Source organism: Podarcis liolepis (assembly GCF_965112155.1).
Source record: "Podarcis liolepis genome assembly, chromosome: 1".
Taxonomy (NCBI): Eukaryota; Metazoa; Chordata; class Lepidosauria; order Squamata; family Lacertidae; genus Podarcis; species Podarcis liolepis.
Genome location: NC_139554.1, coordinates 41,367,533 through 41,385,956, shown reverse-complemented (window position 1 = coordinate 41,385,956; position 18,424 = coordinate 41,367,533). Strand labels below are relative to the sequence as shown.

The window sequence follows — 18,424 nt, the reverse complement described above, 5'->3', positions numbered from 1 at the left end:
TTCAAGCCAACTCTATAATTACCTAACCATTGACCTTGGAAAAGTGGTATAATCTTTCATTGGTGATACAATTTTTTTGAAAAGGCTTTCTCTGGGATTAGAACTCTAATGTAATGAATCACTTCCATGGGTATAATTCCTTCTGGATGTACTTTTAAGATTTATTTATTTTTAAATCTTCCACACTTATAATATCCAATGAACCCCTTGACTGTGATGTAAGCTTTCACAATTCTCACCACAGTTTCACCAATTTCTGTTGTGCGTTTTGGAGTTTTCAGTCTTTTCAGTCTTTGAATTCACCTTTAGCCCAACATGCATCTTGGGGACCCACTTACTAATTTTATATCATATATTTGTAAAGCATCAGTGCAGCTGTTGCAACCTGCTTTAGATCATGCTGTGACCTAGTATTGGATCCTTATCTGCCAGTTAGAAACCAGTGGTGTTTTAACTACACAGAGCAGAAGACGTAAGATAGTACATATATATAGTTAAATTTATCTGGGCAATTTCTCTTCTCTGGCATGGCTTTAAAGTCTTACTGCTGAGGAGCATAAAGTGGGGGTAGTTTTACCCCCTTTGATTCCCCACAGTATGCCATATTCCCTCAGCTCTGTACCATGCTGCTCAAAGAGGCTGCACGTACAATGGCTAAGCTAAATGCTTTGCATGTCTTCTGAGTTAGAGTGAAAGAGCTTGGAGGTTGCTTAGCAACCACCAAACATGCGTCAGAACTGGAAAGTGAGAAAGCCATCTTGTTTAACTTATTTTTTTGTATTCTGAAAAAGTGGAATGAGAATTCTACTGCAATTATTGCTATAAAGGCAAAAGTCAGTAGGTGCTTTGCCTGACCACTTTAATTGTGTTCAAGCCTGTAACCCAATGGGCACTTATTCCCAAGCAAACCTCACTGAACTCAGTGAGACTTATTCCAGACACAGCAAACAGTTTTGTGACATCGTTAAGACTAATATTTATTATGGCATAAGTTTTTGTCAATTATAGTCCACTTCATCAGATGCATGAAATGTTATCTTGAGGTTGGGTGTGTGTGTGTGTGTGTGTATCTACACAATTGGGCAGGGGTAGGGAGAAGAGAACGTAAAAGGGGGTCAGAAGGAAATGAAATACAGAAAGTACTGGTAGAATTACAAATAGTGATAATTATGTTATTAAGCATAGCCATTCACCACAAACAATAGGGTGATGAGAAAAACCTTTGTCTCAATTGAGTCTACAACTTGATAAATTGTAATTCAGAGGTTTCCCATTACGGTGTCTCATTGAAGCTTCCTTATTCTAGTATGGCCACCTTAAGGTCCCTTATAGCAGGCGCCCCCAAACTTGGCCCTCCAGATGTTTTGGGACTACAACTCCCATGATCCCTAGCAAACATGACCAGTGGTCAGTGATGATGGGAATTGTAGTCCCAAAACATGTGGAGGGCCAAGTTTGGGGATGCCTGCCTTATACAGTACGGACGTTGAAATATATATATATATTCAATTCCTCTCTGTATTCAACATATGGCAAACGGAACAGACTGCACAAAATAATAAATCGACACAAATGTGATAGCAGAAATGGCAATATCCAAATGCACTGTGGAAACATTTCAACCTCTTTGGCTACCCCTATGGAAATTCTTCCAGTTACTGTGCCCAGACCCATAGATTTGCTGTAGTGCTGTTGCATAGATTGAGGGTGATATGGGGAGCCTATATCCAATGACAGGATAATGCATGCAGAACTTTGCATTAGCATGTCAAGATTAATACACACAACCTTTGTTTGGAGTAGCCACAAATATAGCAGTAGCCATTCAGACTTCTTCTGTGGTTGTAGTCCTGTGATTTGTGGTCCTCTGAGGTGGGAAAAAGGACTTCAAATGTTTGGTATTAGTAATGCAGAGGTACTCAGCTTAAAGGTAACTGTTCAAAAAGAGTGGTACTTAAATGTATTGAAGTGGACAATCTTACTGGTTTCTAGCTACATTTATCTTTTGTCACAAAAAAAGTCATAAAAAAGGTTTCCTGGAATTAAAAGTGGTGTGTTTGTGCACACACATGCACATGTACAATAACTCAAAAGTCTGGCAAATTACTCCTGCAAGTTGAAATTCTCCTGCAAGTTGAAAGTAGCTAGAGGACATGCTACAAAAGACTGATTTTTTGCAGTATGGCATGACTTTATTTACAAATGAAGAAGCCCACGGCTGTATGGTCCCCCTTGTTTATTCCAAGGTGTGGGTTTTGTGAAAGGCAGACATACGCTCTTTATATTTCTGTTGGACTACTAGTAATTGGGAAGCAAGGGAAACAGTGATGTTAACTCTTCATTACTTAGTTTTTTTCATTTGGAGAGTCTGTGAATTCCTTAGGGAAATGCATGTTTGCACAGAAAATATTGTAGTTTTATCTTCTCCTGTATCTTACATTACATAAGAATTTAGTGCTTTTTTGTTACTTCCTTTTATAATTTACAAATGTTAGTAAAAACTAAATTTAAAAAATAACTAATTGCCAGCAAAAATGAATAGTTAGGCATTTCTGTTTGACAGCATGGAGTTTGGACTTTGAATAAAATTTTATGATGATTGTTCCAGTTGTGCTTGCTCGGGGGGGGGGGGGGTACGTCAAATGCTTTGCCTGCAGAAGTTCCTGGTTCAATCCCTGACATCTCCAGATAGGGCTGGGAAAAACTGCTGTCTAAAACCCTATTGTGCCAGTGTAGAGCACCATCGATACCTAGTACTGATAGATCAATAACTGGCTTGGTTTGGAGGTGGTAGCATTTTATGTACCTGTGTCTGATATTTCTTGTGCTTTGAAAATGAGTTGCTGCGTTTGGAAGAGGCTTCTCTGTTGATGTAAATACTAATAAATGAATTGTGCACACAAAATCTAAGCACTCTGATGTTTTGATTCAAGGTTACAGAATGCTTTTCTACTTGCAGGTCTGCTTTCAGAGAAACTTTGTATTAAGTCCTCTTTATAAGGCATTTTCTGCAGGTGGAAATTAATTCCTGAGTACAAACAACAGTGTCTTTAAAGTACAGATGAATGGTGTCATTTATGAATAGTGCATATAAGTTTAAATGTGTGACTTTTGCCCTCAAATACTTGCAAGCAGGTGTCTGATCAGGGCTAGTCTGTCATGCGGCAGGGTAAAGCAACATGCTTCAGGCTGCAACACCATGGGTGGTGGAGGAAAAGAAGAAGGCAGAAATGTCTGAATGATGCAGCAAGACTTTTTAAAAGTGTCTGTACCAGAAGGGTAGCACCATTTGTACTCTGCTTTGGCAGAAAAATGCCTTGAGCCAGTACTGCATTTGATCCTTAGTAGACAACCACTTGTGTATACTTTTAAAATAATATTGTTTTCTGATAATGAAAATAGTGGTGTGAAGCTGACTTTATATGTGTGTGAAATGGATTGAGGCAACTGTAGCCATGTATGCCCATGTGTTGGAAGGTGTGGGAGAGTCCTTTGTAAATGATCCCCTAAGTGCTGGTTTTTATGTTTTTTACAACATGAGTCATTAGCCTTTTCAGCTGGTTGTGAATGAAACAGCTGAAACTAGAAAACCACGTGAATGTACATTTTCTTCTTAAAACCATTAGTTGCATTAGTGGTTAGTAGTTGCGTTATTTTCTATTGCTAATGTTTCTGGAGTCTAAAACCCAGGTAGCATGTAACCATTTCTCCTTACTGACAATAGGCTTAAAGGAAAACAACAACAAAGTGTTTGATGGAACCTTACAGACTAACACATTTGTTGTAGAGCATTCGAACCCCCGAGATCCACTGTTCTAGATGCTCTGCTAGTGAGCAGCATCCATTGCACTGTCAAACAGTGGCAGAGGGTTGAAGATACTCCAAGTAGATCCATTGCCAACCCTGCTGCCATCATGTGATGGCAATGGCCCTGATCCGAGCCCCATTTGCTGCAACAACTTGGGAGCTGGCACTTTCTGTCCTGCCAGTTTCAGCAATACTGTGGAAGCTACACCACTCCATCAACTGCTGCTGCTACCAGTTGAGGGGGTGGATGGATCCGTTAGCATTTAATGTGCCACAAGACTCTGTGCTATGTTTGCTGTAACACTGAACCTCAATCATTTTGTTGGTTTGTCTTTTCTGAAAATTAATTAGCAAGTGAAAGAAGCTGCAGGAGCTGTAATCTTAGTCTCTAATAGTATATATTTTAAAAGAATGAACAAAATGGTTAAAATCGAGGTTTGACAAGGTTTTTTTAAAAAAAACATGTACAAGTTCTTATTTTCCATTCTTTGTAGAACAAATATGGGGTGGCCTAGGGAACAGCTGGCTTCCTAGATGTGCTAAGCAAGATTGCTGGAAGCGCCGGCCGCAATTGTGCCTCTGTTATTTATAATGTGACAAAGAATGTGATATTTTGTTTTCATTTGGGAAAGCAAGAGTATCTGTGCATATGCATTTTTCTAGCACTGCTAGCATTTCAGTTTTTCACATGGAGCCTGAGTAATGCAAATGGTTATCCATGTGATAATGAAAGCAAAGCCACCAGATGAAGGTGTTTCAATCCTGGAGGCAAAATGGCACACAAAAAGTGCACTTTTCAAGAGTGCACTAAATGTGTTAAGGAGTGGGACCCTGTCCTTCTGGACTTGACCTGATGTTTCATATTAAGTCAGACAATAGAAAACAGGAAGCAATTCTCGTACAACTGTAGTCCTTAATGTGATCAGGACCCCAGCATACAAATGTACACACACTGGTGCTGCTTTTCAGATTTCCAACACAGTGAGTATCGGTAGATGTTGAGGTGAGGCCCATGGGGCATGGTGATATTTGGGATGGGTGACAACAAAGCATAGTTCACACCTCATATGACCTCCTTCCACACATGTTTAACGTACATCTGGGTCAATGACTGAACAAAGCTGGGGTCCCTGTTACAGCACAGGTCAATGTTTGTTCTTCAACTCTCATTGATCCTAATTGGCAGTTATTTTTTGTTTGTAAAGCAGTGTTACTGGGTCTGCCCCAAAACCAAAAACCACAAATAGGACATGCAGATGAGTTGCAAATGATGATTCCTGATTTGTAGGGGGTTGGACTAGATCACCCTTGGGATTTCTCCCAGCTTTACATTTCTGTGATTCTATGTTCACAATTTAATGTTAACATGTGGCGGGAGAACTCCTCATCTGTATCCATAGGCACATTATTAGTGTTGCTTCTGTTCTGTTAACAAAATTCAGTCACCTAGTCTTTTTCTTATGCTCTATATGAGGTCAAAGCTAATGACCTGGTGTCCAATGTTGATGAAGTGTTTTTTGTAATTTTGTGGTCTTCCATAAAGGTACACAACATAGATTAGAAAGTTGTGTGCCCACTATCTGTTTCTGTAGCTGACCTTTTTTTCTAATTAAACCTTTTACCTTTGGTAGATCTCTCTAAAGGTCACAGATGAAGGAAATAAGTGAAAGAAATCATTCTTCATTGCATGAATTGCATGAGGTGTAATATTATTGGCAGTAGGAGAATGATTGAGAAAATGTTATAAACTATCACAGTTACTGAAGGGCAGTACGGAAAGCTGTATTTATGAATGCCTTAAATGTCAGAATGAAGCCCATGCAACGTATGTAAACTAATGAATGCAACATATTTCCCCTTTCCTAGATTTGTTTTCTTCTGTACTGTCCAGTTTTATAATTTTGACAGACTTTATTAATTTAATTTCAGCAGTACTGTTTAAAATAGCTGTGTATGAGCAGCAGAAAGGCAGAAACGAACATTTTAAAGCTCAAGAAAATTGATGCTGTTCTACCTTCAGATTTTAATAACCATCTTCAGGCAAAGTCTGAAGAGAGCAATGTACAAATCCTTGAGGAGTGCTATATCTTTAACAGTTTGGTAGTTTCTGATAAAATTGTGGCTGAGTTATTTTTACCAATGGTTACTTTCGAATGAATAGCTAATGATTAATTGGAAGGATATTGGGCTTATCTTCACAATGCGCAACTGGGAAAACAGGAAGTATAATGGAGGACAATTTAATTAATTTCAGTGAGACAACAAACTAAATTGTTTGATTTCTCATCACACCACCTCTTCTGTCAGCTGCTAGGTTGCTAAAGGAGCAACCAATATAATTTATTATGCCTGTCGTTACAAAAAAGGCACAGAAATGATGTACCTTCCCCAGCTTTTGTATTTACAGAGTAGAACTAGCATTTTGACTTGCAGCTGAGAAAAAAACAACCTGTTTCTGATTGCAGAACTAGTCACTCTCTGATACTTCACAAGAGAAAGCTGTGTTATCTCCTGGGCTATATTCATTTGTGGTTTCTTCTGAATGTGTTGAGTCTAGTTATCTTGATATTTGTGAATGAGTTCTTCCCTGATTTGCCTAAAGTGTTGCCTGATGGGAATTCAGAGACACCAAAAAATAATAACGGTTTTCAGTGTAGGAGCTGAAGCAAATGCAGTCTGCGCTGGAAATGATTGGTACAAGAGGAGACTCATGAGGCCTACACAGGTATAGTGAGGAAACACTCCTATTGACTTTGTAATTCCCCATGTAGTCCATGAAAGCATTAAGAAGTGGAAGGAAGCCCCACAGAGGTAGTAGACAAAAAACCTATGAATTATAAAGACAAAATAGAGCTGGAAGCTCACTATGTCCTGTTGGGTTGGATCAGTGCCTTCCCACTCAGTGTCTTTTAGCTGCCATACCTGCAGCATTTTTGAAGAATTGTGTTAGGAATGGTTTTAGTCCAGGGGTCAGCAAACTTTTTCAGCAGGCAGCCGGTCCACTGTCCCTTAGACCTTGTGGGGGACCGGATTATATTGGGGGGGGGAATGAATTCCTATGCCCCACAAATAACCCAGAGATGCATTTTAAATAAAAGGACACATTGTACTCATGTAAAAACACACTGATTCCCGGACCGTCCGTGGGCCGGATTTAGAAAGCGATTGGGCCAGATCTGGCCCCCGGGCCTTAGTTTACCTACCTATGTTTTAGTCCTACTGTGGCTTGAGGTCAGCCTTTCAGCCAAGAGTTGTGATGGGGACAAGTGTGTTGTGTGTGTGTGAATATATATTGATTATAGTGACTAATAAAACAAACAAAAAATTGAATATATATGCAAACTGTATGTCTGTGTAGTCAGTGCAGTGCATGCATGAGAGCCACTGCATGCTTGGTGGTCTCTGGCCACAATAGTTGCTGGCATGCAGCGCTTGGAGAGTTGGCCAGACTTGCATGTGGCCTTTGATTCTACTGTGCTCTGCTTCTTTTATTTGGGGATAAAGCAAAAGCAGCCTAACTCTCCAGTGCTCTCTTGTCCAAATGAAACTAAACTGAGTAGCACTGTCTCTGGAACGTCTCAGTGGTTGGCAAGTTGATAAAAATTGTGTACTCCTCCAAGGAACTTAAGGCAACATAGCCAGGACTTGCCTATTTAATTCCTATAACATGTGGAGAAGGTTAGATTGAGAAATAGAGAGTAGTCCAAAGTCACCGTCATATTTGTTCATTGAAGTGAATTTGAACATGGGTCCAGCTGATCCACTACACCATGCCTGCATATATGATTGTAGTGGTCTGCTGTGGGTACATTCGTACACCCCAGTCTTCAGTGGTGTATCTGATTGCACAATAGGTACAAGAGGATGCCTGTTTGATACTGCACTCTGTTGAATTATATGTTCCTTTCTCCCGCACTGGTGCAGTAAAATTTCCAGTTTATGCATTTCATTCTCCGTTTTTGTTTAGCTCCTGTAGTAAAATGTATTTTGTTAAATATTTATACTTGACCTTTTATACATATTTTGTGAAAATGGGAAAATTACTAATCCCTGTTAGGTGCTTTGAATTGTTGTCATATAAGCTCATAAAACCCAGCTGTGTTTTTAAAAGTATATATATTTTTAAAAGTGGAAAGCAGTGGCAACACTGACAATAGGAGGCAAACAAGAACAGCTGGGGAAAAGGTTATTTTACTCTTCTATCTTTCATAACTACTGCACTAATAAAGGCAAATTATATTCTAAGGCATGAGTATATTTAAAAGAAATGTGAACTCTGCATTTATGAAACTATTTGGAGCAGGCTTTGAATGTGAATACAGTATTTTCAGGTCTGTCCTTGAAGTATGTAATGAAATTACAAATTGCAAGCACTTGCAATTTAGGTATATCCACTCAAATGTAGAAATCAGTGAATTTGTGGAATTGGCCTGCACTATTTTACATTGCTATGAGAATTCCATAGTTTAATTCATGCTGAAATAGAGAAAAATGGACCACTATGCGGTCATAGATATTTTTCCACTGTTATTTCCATATGCAGAAAATTGTGTTTTGATTTAATCTTACTGTAAGTATGGGGTTGTGGGTAGAACCATCTGGTTGCTAGGACAACCCTGGAATGTTCATTCAAAAGCTAGCAGCTTGGAGTGGGTGGAAAACCAGTAGAACTTGTCAGTTACAATTGGCTTGTTGGAGACAGAATGCAAGGATATTGGTGCTGGAGGTCTATTCAGATGTGATTTTCAAGGATAGGTTACCATTAAAATGGTAAATGGTTTGATTGCTGTGGATTTTTAGTTTCTGACAAATAGTTTAAACCGTGACTTAAGATGAAGTTTACAAGAATTCAAATTAATACTTAGCAACTAGGTCTGAAAAACCTAACAGCAGTCTTAGACATGTCTGCATGTCTACTCAGAAGTAAATGCCGTTTTTTTTCAAGTGGGCTTACTACTAGGTATAGTAGTAATAAAATGATAATAAAATGAATTTTATTAAGGGACTTTTAATGTAACCCAGTTACAACAGTTGAATTTTTAATTTATTGCTGTACCTAAAAAGAGTGACCATTGGCTAAAATTTGCAAATAGGAGGATAGAAGGTGGTAATGTTGCTGAATATGGAACATCTGGGGATCATCATTAATTGATGACTAAAATACTGCTAACCATGGTAGACACCAATACTATTGTGATGAAGGTTGAATTGAAAGCCAAAAGCCCCTGTTCCCTTACCTCTGAACTTTGGCAAAACTTAATATGAATCAACTTGAGTATATTCCTATTGGTGTGTTTGTATGTATACTAAGACAGCAGTAGCTGACTTCAGCATTCAGGTGTTCATGTTGACAGAACCTTCAGCATTCATGTTGACAGAACCTTCTGTTCTGTCAACATTGCTAACTTGGCTTACTCATCACGAGCCCTTAAGTTGATGATATGAAAACACTTTACTGGTAGGGTAGATGACTGCTGTTTGATCGCATACAGCAACTTACCACTAGCTTTCAACAGATCTAGAAGTGTGCTTCACAAAAAAAGTCTTCAGACATAAGATCTGTTCCCTTCTATCACAGTGAATGATTCCCTGGGGTTTTAATTTTGGTGGGGACAGTATTGATTTCCTTCACTGAAGAATTTGCTTTTTGGTCAGTTGGAGTCAATTTTATAGCCCTTCAATCTTATTTAGTGGTGAAGAATGTGAACTGTGAACCATAAACTCATTTTAGGGTTTAGTCGAGCTGTCACCTCTTACCTTCAGCTTTTGTCACAATCAAAAATGTGAGGGTGGTATTAGTGGTGTGGTGTGAAACAGTAATGATTAGACCTGGGCAATGTATTGATACATCATCCAGGACTGGTATGAGGGGCAGACTGCGATGGTGGCTTTACTCGGTGCTATGTCGCGGGTGAAACGGATGCCACTCCCGAGTCCTTCTGCTACCAGTGCCACTTGCAACTTTGGGTTGCTGGTAGCAGAGGGACTCGGGAGCATCGGTGGTTTTACCCATGATATATTGCCAAGTGAAGCCGCCATTGCTCTGCCTCTCATACTGCTGAAGGAGGAGCAAGCTGTATCACAGCCTAGGAGAAGAGAAATAGTTGTGAGCTATTTTCACTCTCTGCTCCAAATTTTGGAGGACCCTGGGGCAATATGTCCTCAGGAAGAGAGCTCCTTGGGTAGAAGTACTGTTTCACTGCTTTCTCTAAGAACCCACCATAAGCAAATCTGCAACAGGAGCAAAGAATTTGAGGAAACAGATCTAAGTGAACTTTCATTTCCAGGCTGTCTAGAGTGTAGCTTAAGTTGATAGCTTGCTATGTTTCTGATGAAGAAAAGGAGAAAGAAATTAATTTCCAGATTAATGAAGATAAAGATGTTTAGACTATGGGGTATAAAGAGGCACAGAGCAGAATAATCTGACTCATTGACTTCCTATCCTCAGATAGTTGCCAAGTGCTTGTTATGAGCATGTTCTCCCACATTTCTTCTGCATAGGTCAAAAATTGTTTTCCATTTAAAGCAAGAGATTAGCAGCTGCTAACAGATTTCAGTTAGCATCATATTCTTGTTGTATGTTTAATTCCTGTAGATAACTTGTGATACAATCTGGACATTAAAAAGGAACAGTAAATGGTTTAAGAATAGTTTGAGAAAGTGGGGTGTTGATGATGATGATGATGATGATGATGATAATAATAATAATAATAATAATAACAACAACAACAACAACAACAACAACAACAACAACAACAATAATAATTTATTTGTACCCCGCCCATCTGGCTGGGTTTCCCCAGCCACTCTGGGCAGCTTCCAACAAAGATTAAAATACATTAAAATGTCACACATTAAAAACTTCCCTTCAGATGTCTTCTAAATGTCAGTACCATGGAATAAACCTTGGCCCAGGGTTAAACCTTGTTTTAAACTTTAACTGTGAAAGAGCATGAAGCCTGATGGCACACAACTGAATGAATGTAAGGGGATATAATAAATAGGCTACCAGATTTTTGGGTAATCCATCACAGTCTTAAAATTGAAGAGAGGATAAATGTAAATCCCCTAGATCAGCTGTTTACTGTGACACTAGGACAGTGTTGCCATGAAATTTAGTGTCACAGACAGATATAGTGATGCAGGTTCTAAGTACTGACATGCCAGGGCAGGTAATCTGGACATGCCTACTAAATGAAATGTTAAATTGGGACATTGATTTAAGGTAGCTGTCTTAATTTTTCAGAAAACCAAACACAGATTAAAAGAAAAGGCTAATTAAAGCTCTTATTCAATCTTCTTGCTGCTACATGTCATAGGCCTCGGCTGATCTTGAGTCACAAGAAGAGGAAAAAGAAGAACAAGGAAGTTATTCAAGAAGAAAAGTAGTTTCCAACTGGCACCGTTATGAAGATACGGAGAAAGAAACACAAAATGACAATGGTGAATCACAGCGTGGGACAGACTTCAGTGTTTTGCTTAGCTCAGCAGGTAAGGAAGAGAAATCACAAACAGCGTTTAATTTTATACGTTGCATATTTGTCTCCTCATAATGGCATTTGGAATGCCTCGTTTTTGCTGCTGGTAATGGAATTCTCGACAAGAAGACTGATTTAATAATTCGCTAGTTAAAAGCCTATGGGCAGTGTTATAACAAGAAGGGTGAGAGCATAGGAAGCTGCTTTATAGCAAGCTAGGCCAGTGGTCCATTTATCTTAGCATCATCTGCACCACTGGTCTTCGAACAATGATTTGGGACCCACTAGTGAATTGCGGCCAGATGCAAGATGGGTCACAACAGGAGCACTACCATCATACAAGTATATGGTAAAAGATTAAGAAGTAAATCACCCAATGCATATTTGAGTTAAAAGTGGACTCTGAATCTGAAAAGGTTGAAGATACCTGATCTACACTGACTGCCAGTGGTTGTTCAGGGTTTCTGACAAGTCGTTTCCAGTGCTCCACCACTGAGCTGCTGTCCCCTAATTTTATTTATTTATTTATTTATTTATTCCATTTAGATAAGATCCTATATCAAGATAGGGATGTGTAGCAGCTTTGTGCTGGGGCTGAATAACTAGGTGAGTCAGGTGATTTGGAATGATTTTACTCCTCTCAGTCACACCATGATGTCAACAAAGTGACCCAAGTTGGATCAGGGCCTCCATAAACCTTTGCGTTGGACTATGGTTTCTGTATTCTACTTTTTTTGCAAACTGCAACTCTGAGAACCATAGTCTATCAGACTTACCAATACTTGCTATACAGATGCCAACATATCCAACAATTTTAGCAAAAAGGGAGAACCTGGATGTGCATTTTGGACACATTAATACCACATGGGCTCAACTTATAGGACAGTACAGCATTGCTTAGTTTCAGCAAAATGAAAGCTGTCTGAGCATTCCGTCCTCAAAGCTCTATAACTGATGAAAATGGCTGCCAACATGTTTTGCTATAAGAATTGGAAATTTATTTTTTGTTAGTCATTGATGTGTGTGTGTATACACATACTTAGACTTTTTTGTGACAGTACTCAGTGGTACAGAGTATTAGCACCCATGACACCTTTATCAATATATGAGTACTAGCACCCTTTTTTAAAAACCAAAAAAGCACTCTGGGTGTGGGCAAATTCATTCTGCTATGGGCTGTGCGAGCTGCAGTCCTATTACGTCTGTGTAGGCTTGTATAGTTCTAGTAAGCCTTTCAAGTAGTTTAAAGGCAGGCTTACCCTAGCTCTGACAGTGTCTTGGACTGTACCCATTGACAGTTCTGTATTACAGCTTTGCATGTGTATGTTTGGATGTTACGCCTAATTCTTGGTCTATCATCTGAGACAACCTTTTCTTTCTTTTGGGCTTTATTTCTGGTAAATAAATCATGGCACGGTGTAATAAATCATGTGCTGTTGTTCATCTGAGGTTGTATTTACCTAATTTTAGGACATGCCAAGGAACAGATGATTGTTATTATGTCCTGATATGTAAAACCACAGAATTCAAAGAGGGTAAACTTCCTTTCTCCCTATGACTGTAATCAGCTTCAGTGTATTGAACAGCTTCAGTGTATTTAACTGAGAGTGCGTGTATGTGAAGATGAAAATAGCATTTTTTTGTCAGTTTGAAGTATTCATACTTTTCCAAGTTCTTTAGGAACATTTAGAAGTAGAACTAGAGCATTAATGGATAAAAAAAAGGCTAGTGACTTTGGTATGTGACAGTTTCTAAACAATTTTGTTTGCATGAATTCCATGTGTGATCTTGCATCTGAAAGTCTAATCAGTTTTGGTTAGCATCATTATATTGCCATTCAGGTCATATCTTGAAAAGAAGTAGATTGTTAATGTGTGCATATTGCAAAACTTGAAATATAATTTATTTTAGTACATTTAGTACATTACGCTTTTATCTTTTTTAAAAATTTGGATCTGCTACAAAATGTGAAATCTTGTGAAGATGGCTTTCAAATTTGTATCTAGATTTCTCTGGAACACTTGAAGAAATTAGAGGTGAATCATTCAGGTATTGAATATTTGCTGTTTTGAGAGTCTTGTTATGCTGAGAATGCAGAGGAGAAAAGTAATAAATAGTATTGATGGGTGGGTGGAATTGATGCATACTGTATATGACACTAAAGATAAGTTACATTTATACCTAGCTAGAACAATTTGTTTGAATTTTATTACAGTATAATTTTCTCTGCAAAAATAAAATATATAGTGTCTTGGGCATTGTTAGCTCTTTGTTATTCATTGTAATTTAGGAAATACATAAATAGAGGTATAGTGCTAATAAGCATTTTTCAAAATGGATTACTGAATTTCTGTTTGAGGTAGGTGCCCTTAATGAGGCATAGAGATGAGAGATGAGCTCCTCCCCACATGAAACAATGTATCCCTACTCTACACTGTCAGCCCAGTACAGGGTATTGCATGCCATGTTGAACTGTGCTTTACACACCAAGTGTCCATGACAACTTCATTCTTTTTTATTTATTTTTTTGCTTCTATGGGTCTTCTTGCTAGGGACCTAAAATAAATGCTATGTTGATCAAGGTCACATACTTCCCCTTCTTTCCCTTTCATCTAGCAACTGCAGGCTGATGACAAGTGAGTGGCATCATTTTATTTTTGAATTATGTATTATATTAGGTTTCATCTTGCAATTTTATTTTTTTGGAACCTTGACTTGTAGTGGAAAGCAGGGCACTTAGTAGGAGGCTGATGAGATACCAGTAAGGGGTGTGGTATATCCGATTGGTGTTTTGCTTTTCTAAATGATTTTTAGGCTGTATTCCACTGTAAGCCATTTTTAGCACTTTCTTATTTGCAAAAGGCAGTATAATTTTTAAAAAATATATATTTTGGAGGAAGAGGTGGATGGATGCCCAGGGTTGCAATCCAAAAGCCCTTAGAAATAGTAGTGCACATGCAGTTGATGTTAAACTGTTTCGGATGTAACAAGCAGCCAAGGGCTCCATATCAGTGACTCCAGGTGAAGCTCCTTAGGTATTTTTGAAGGTGAGAAATTGTCAAACAGAATATAGGCAGGTGTAGCTCTCTTGCATGCATGAGAAACAGACGCCTCTGTTGGGTTTCTCTATTGTAGCAACGCTTAAAGGTATAGAATCCTACTGTCCTTTTGGACTTGATCATCCTAGTTAGGGAGTAGTAACTGACAGCTCAGTTCAGTTTCCAGAGACTTTCCAGCTGGCCCTACTGTTCACCCATTTTCTCCCTTACAAGTCAAGATGCAGCAAGCAAAGGCATTACCACCACTTCTACCTTCTTTCCTTATGCACTTCTGTCTTGTTTCCAATGTAGGTCTGTGCCTTGGCTTATGTGGGAAAGTGAACAGCCGACAGGCAAAAGGGGAGAACTTTATTAAAGCGTGCTGCTCTTCACACTGAGGGAGTTAAAGAACGTACTGTCTGTGACTTGGCTGGTGTAGTAATTAGTCTGTGAATGGAGCCAGTATTGCTAGCCCTTCAGTGTGTTCAGTTCAATGTGTGGTGCATGATTAAAAGTTGTTGGTCAGGACACTAACAAGAATACAGAAAAACCACCTTCCATTGCTACTCCTCTTTTTCCTTATGGTTGATGGTAGCCTAGTTCAGATGAAGTATTCCCCTGTTTTATTGGTATAGAACGGGGGGGGGGGACGACTAACCTGTGCTCCCTTCCTGTGATTGGTCATGCTGGCTGGGACTGATGGAAATTTGTTCAGTAGCATCTGGTAGACCATAGGTTAGCTATCCCTGACCTAGAAATAAGTCACGCAAATGCACACTTCCTCCTCCTCTCATGAGCAAATATAAAAAAAGAATGGAAAATGTTTATTGCATATTTACAAAAGGATTGTAAAGAAGTTAACAGCATAGTAGGTTTTTAAAAAAACACTTGTAATATTTAGGATAATGTTTAAAATTGAACTAGGGCAGCCTTAATATTGTAAGCTAATTTGCTTGAAATAAATATGGGGATGATTTTTCTATACCTTGGAGGAGACAAATCCCATTTTGCCAGCAGGCTGCCCTACACTCGCCTGGTTGGCTGGTGCTGTCTTTGGGAAACACACAAATCCTTAAAAAAAAAATCTCTGTGCCCACCCCCAATAATTTTTTTTCCTCTGTGAGAATTCTTACATTTCAGCTGTAATTCTCTGTGAGAATTCTTACATTTCAGCATCTGTGCAACCAAAAACAAAGTCACGAGGATATTTTTATTTATAACTTGCTACAAATATATCTTATAATTGAACAGGCTATTAGAGATTTATGTCTACAGTTGAACTAACTTTACTATTATTTTCTTTTTAAAGTAAATGAAGCCTAATAGATGTATTTCATCTGTGTGTTTTTCAGCTGCTATAAAACATTTGAATGATGTCAGAATATAAACTTGGATTGTCCTAGCCTTGTAGACGTAATTTAACTTAATGAAAATTTGAAAGGTCAACATTTAGTGCTTAATTAAATGAGGATCTGATATTAAAAATCCCTCTAGATTTAAAGAAGTGTTAATGTTTATTACAAATTGGTACTTAAGTGAATTTTTTCAGAACATGTAGCATTTTCATTCAGGAAATTGAAGCAGAAATGTGTCGTGTTTTTGTTTGTTTAGCAGACATGATTTAATGTTTTATAGTGTGTGGTTTCTTGCTTAGAATCATCCATCTCTTTTCAATCGTGTGCATAAGGCCATGTGTTCTCCTAAAGCACTTACTTTGACTAATTCCCTTGACTTGATTTTGATTACAGTGGTACCTCGGGTTACAGGAGCTTCGGGTTGCAGGTGCTTTGGGTTACAAACTCCGCTAACCAGGAAGTGGTTGCTCCAGCTTAAGAACTTTGCCCCAGGATAAGAACAGAAATTGTGCACCAGTGGTGCAGCGTCAGCAGGAGACCCCATTAGCGAAAGCGCGCCTCAGGTTAAGAAATGTTTCAGGTTAAGAACGGACCTCTGGAACGAATTAAGTTCTTAACCCAAGGTACCACTGTACTTAAGAACATAAGAAGAGCCTGCTAAGCTAGGCGAACAGCCCATCTAGTCCAGCACCCTGTTCTCACAGTGGCCAACCAGCTGCCTGTGGTAAACTCACAAGCAGGATCAAAGCACAAGAGCACTCTTCCATCCTGTGGCTTCTAGCAACTGGTATTCAGAAGTATTGCTGCCTCCAGCTGTGAAAACAGAGCAAGCCATCATAGCTAGTAGCCACTGATAATCATTACTTGTGAGTAATGATTTTCAGATGGTGAACTTTACATTTTAAGTGAGGTGCTTCTGTCTTTATACAATAGAAACCTATCACTTAAGGAAAAATACCTTATATAGTTTCTAAAGGGGTAAGAGTTGCTGTGGGCCAGGGCAAAGTGGACCCGGTGGTGGGAGTGCAATAATAACATCAACAAAGAACACAGGACCAACGGTGTTGGGAATAAAAGGGCCACAACTTTACCGATTCCAGGTGTCAGATGGTTTGGTGTAGGCATTGGGTGTGACTGGCTTTTATACTCGGGGTGCAGGGAAGAAGTTCTCACTCAGGTCTGCTCCCCAGCCATGCCCCCCCAGCTCATTTGTGATTGGCTGGTGAGCCATGCAAGCAAGTCCCTGGCTGCTGGCTCAGTGAGAGGAACCAGAAGTGCCCTCTCCCACCATGCCAAAGGTGAGGAAGGGAGGCCAACTCCACTGTGGCTGTTCTGGGGCCACAACTGTTGCTCCTCGTGAGTCTCAGCGGAAATGGGAATTATGTGTGGCTTAGTAAGCATTGCCCATGCAGCAGTCAATACCTGCTTCTGCAATAATTTCCATCTATATATAGTACTATCTATCTATTTATATATCTGTCCATTCATTCTCTGATACATGTGTGTGTATGCTTGGAGCTGCTTATAGCCAGGGGCAGCACTAGTGGTCTGCCTTAGAATTACTTCTACTATTGGCTTATTCATTTGTAAAAGAAGAGGGGGGTAGAATCATTTGAGTAGGCCTACATCAGTGTTCCCCAACCTTAGGTCTCCAGCTGTGTTCGGACTGCAATTCCCATCATCCCTGACCACTGGTCTTGTTAGCAAGGGATGCTGGGAGTTGTAGTCCAAAAACAGCTGGAGACCCAAGGTTGGGGAACACTGGCCTACATGACCTGTGACCAAATAAGTCAAATACAGGCCACTAGCCAAGAAATATCAACAACCTCAGATATGCAGATGACACAACCTTGATGGCAGAAAGTGAGGAGGAATTAAAAAGCCTTTTAATGAGGCTGAAAGAGGAGAGAGCAAAATATGGTCTGTAGCTCAGCATCAAAAAAACGAAGATCATGGCCACTGGGCCCATCACCACCTGGCAAATAGAAGGGGAAGAAATGGAGGCAGTGAGAGATTTTACTTTCTTGGGCTCCATGATCAGTGCAGATGGTGACAGCAGTCACGAAATTAAAAGACGCCTGCTCCTTGGGAGAAAGGCGATGGCAAACCTAGACAGCATCTTAAAAAGCAGAGACATCACCTTACCAACAAAGGTCCGTATAGTTAAAGCCATGGTTTTCCCAGTAGTGATGTATGGAAGTGAGAGTTGGACCATAAAGAAGGCTGATCGCCGAAGAATTGATGCTTTTGAATTATGGTGCTGGAGGAGACTCTTGAGAGTCCCATGGACTGCAAGAAGATCAAACGTATCCATTCTTAAGGAAATCAGCCCTGAGTGCGCACTGGAAGCACAGATTGTGAAGATGAGGCTCCAATACTTTGGCCACCTCATAAGAAGAGAAGACTCCCTGGAAAAGACCCTGATGTTGGGAAAGATTGAGGGCACAAGAAGAAGGGGACGACAGAGGACAAGATGGTTGGACAGCGTTCTTGAAGCTACAAACATGAGTCTGACCAAACTGTGGGAGGCAGTGGAAGACAGGAGTGCCTGGCGTGCTCTGGTCCATGGGGTCACGAAGAGTCGGACACAACTAAACGACTAAACAACAACAAGCCAAGTATGGCAGCTCAACAGGGGTTAATAAACCTGCTTCTTCCACCTGCTCGCACTATAAAAATGAGGGTGTTGCCAAGCAGGCCATTATGCAGAGATAGCAAACTGTGTGTGGTCACAGGTTGTGCAGAC

General features: G+C 39.6%; 2 protein-coding genes across 3 annotated transcripts in view; one reads left to right on the top strand and one right to left on the bottom strand.

Annotated features, from left to right (window-relative positions):
* Positions 1–18,424, top strand: part of AVEN (apoptosis and caspase activation inhibitor) — a 108,258-nt gene that overhangs the window by 10,530 nt on the left and 79,304 nt on the right. The window contains exon 2 of the mRNA XM_083509533.1: positions 11,127–11,298. Coding sequence (XP_083365659.1) covers positions 11,127–11,298 — 172 coding nt within the window. The remainder of the gene's footprint in view (positions 1–11,126; positions 11,299–18,424) is intronic.
* CHRM5 (cholinergic receptor muscarinic 5) overlaps positions 1–18,424 on the bottom strand; it is a 60,390-nt gene that overhangs the window by 20,132 nt on the left and 21,834 nt on the right. The gene's annotated exons all lie outside the window — the stretch shown is intronic.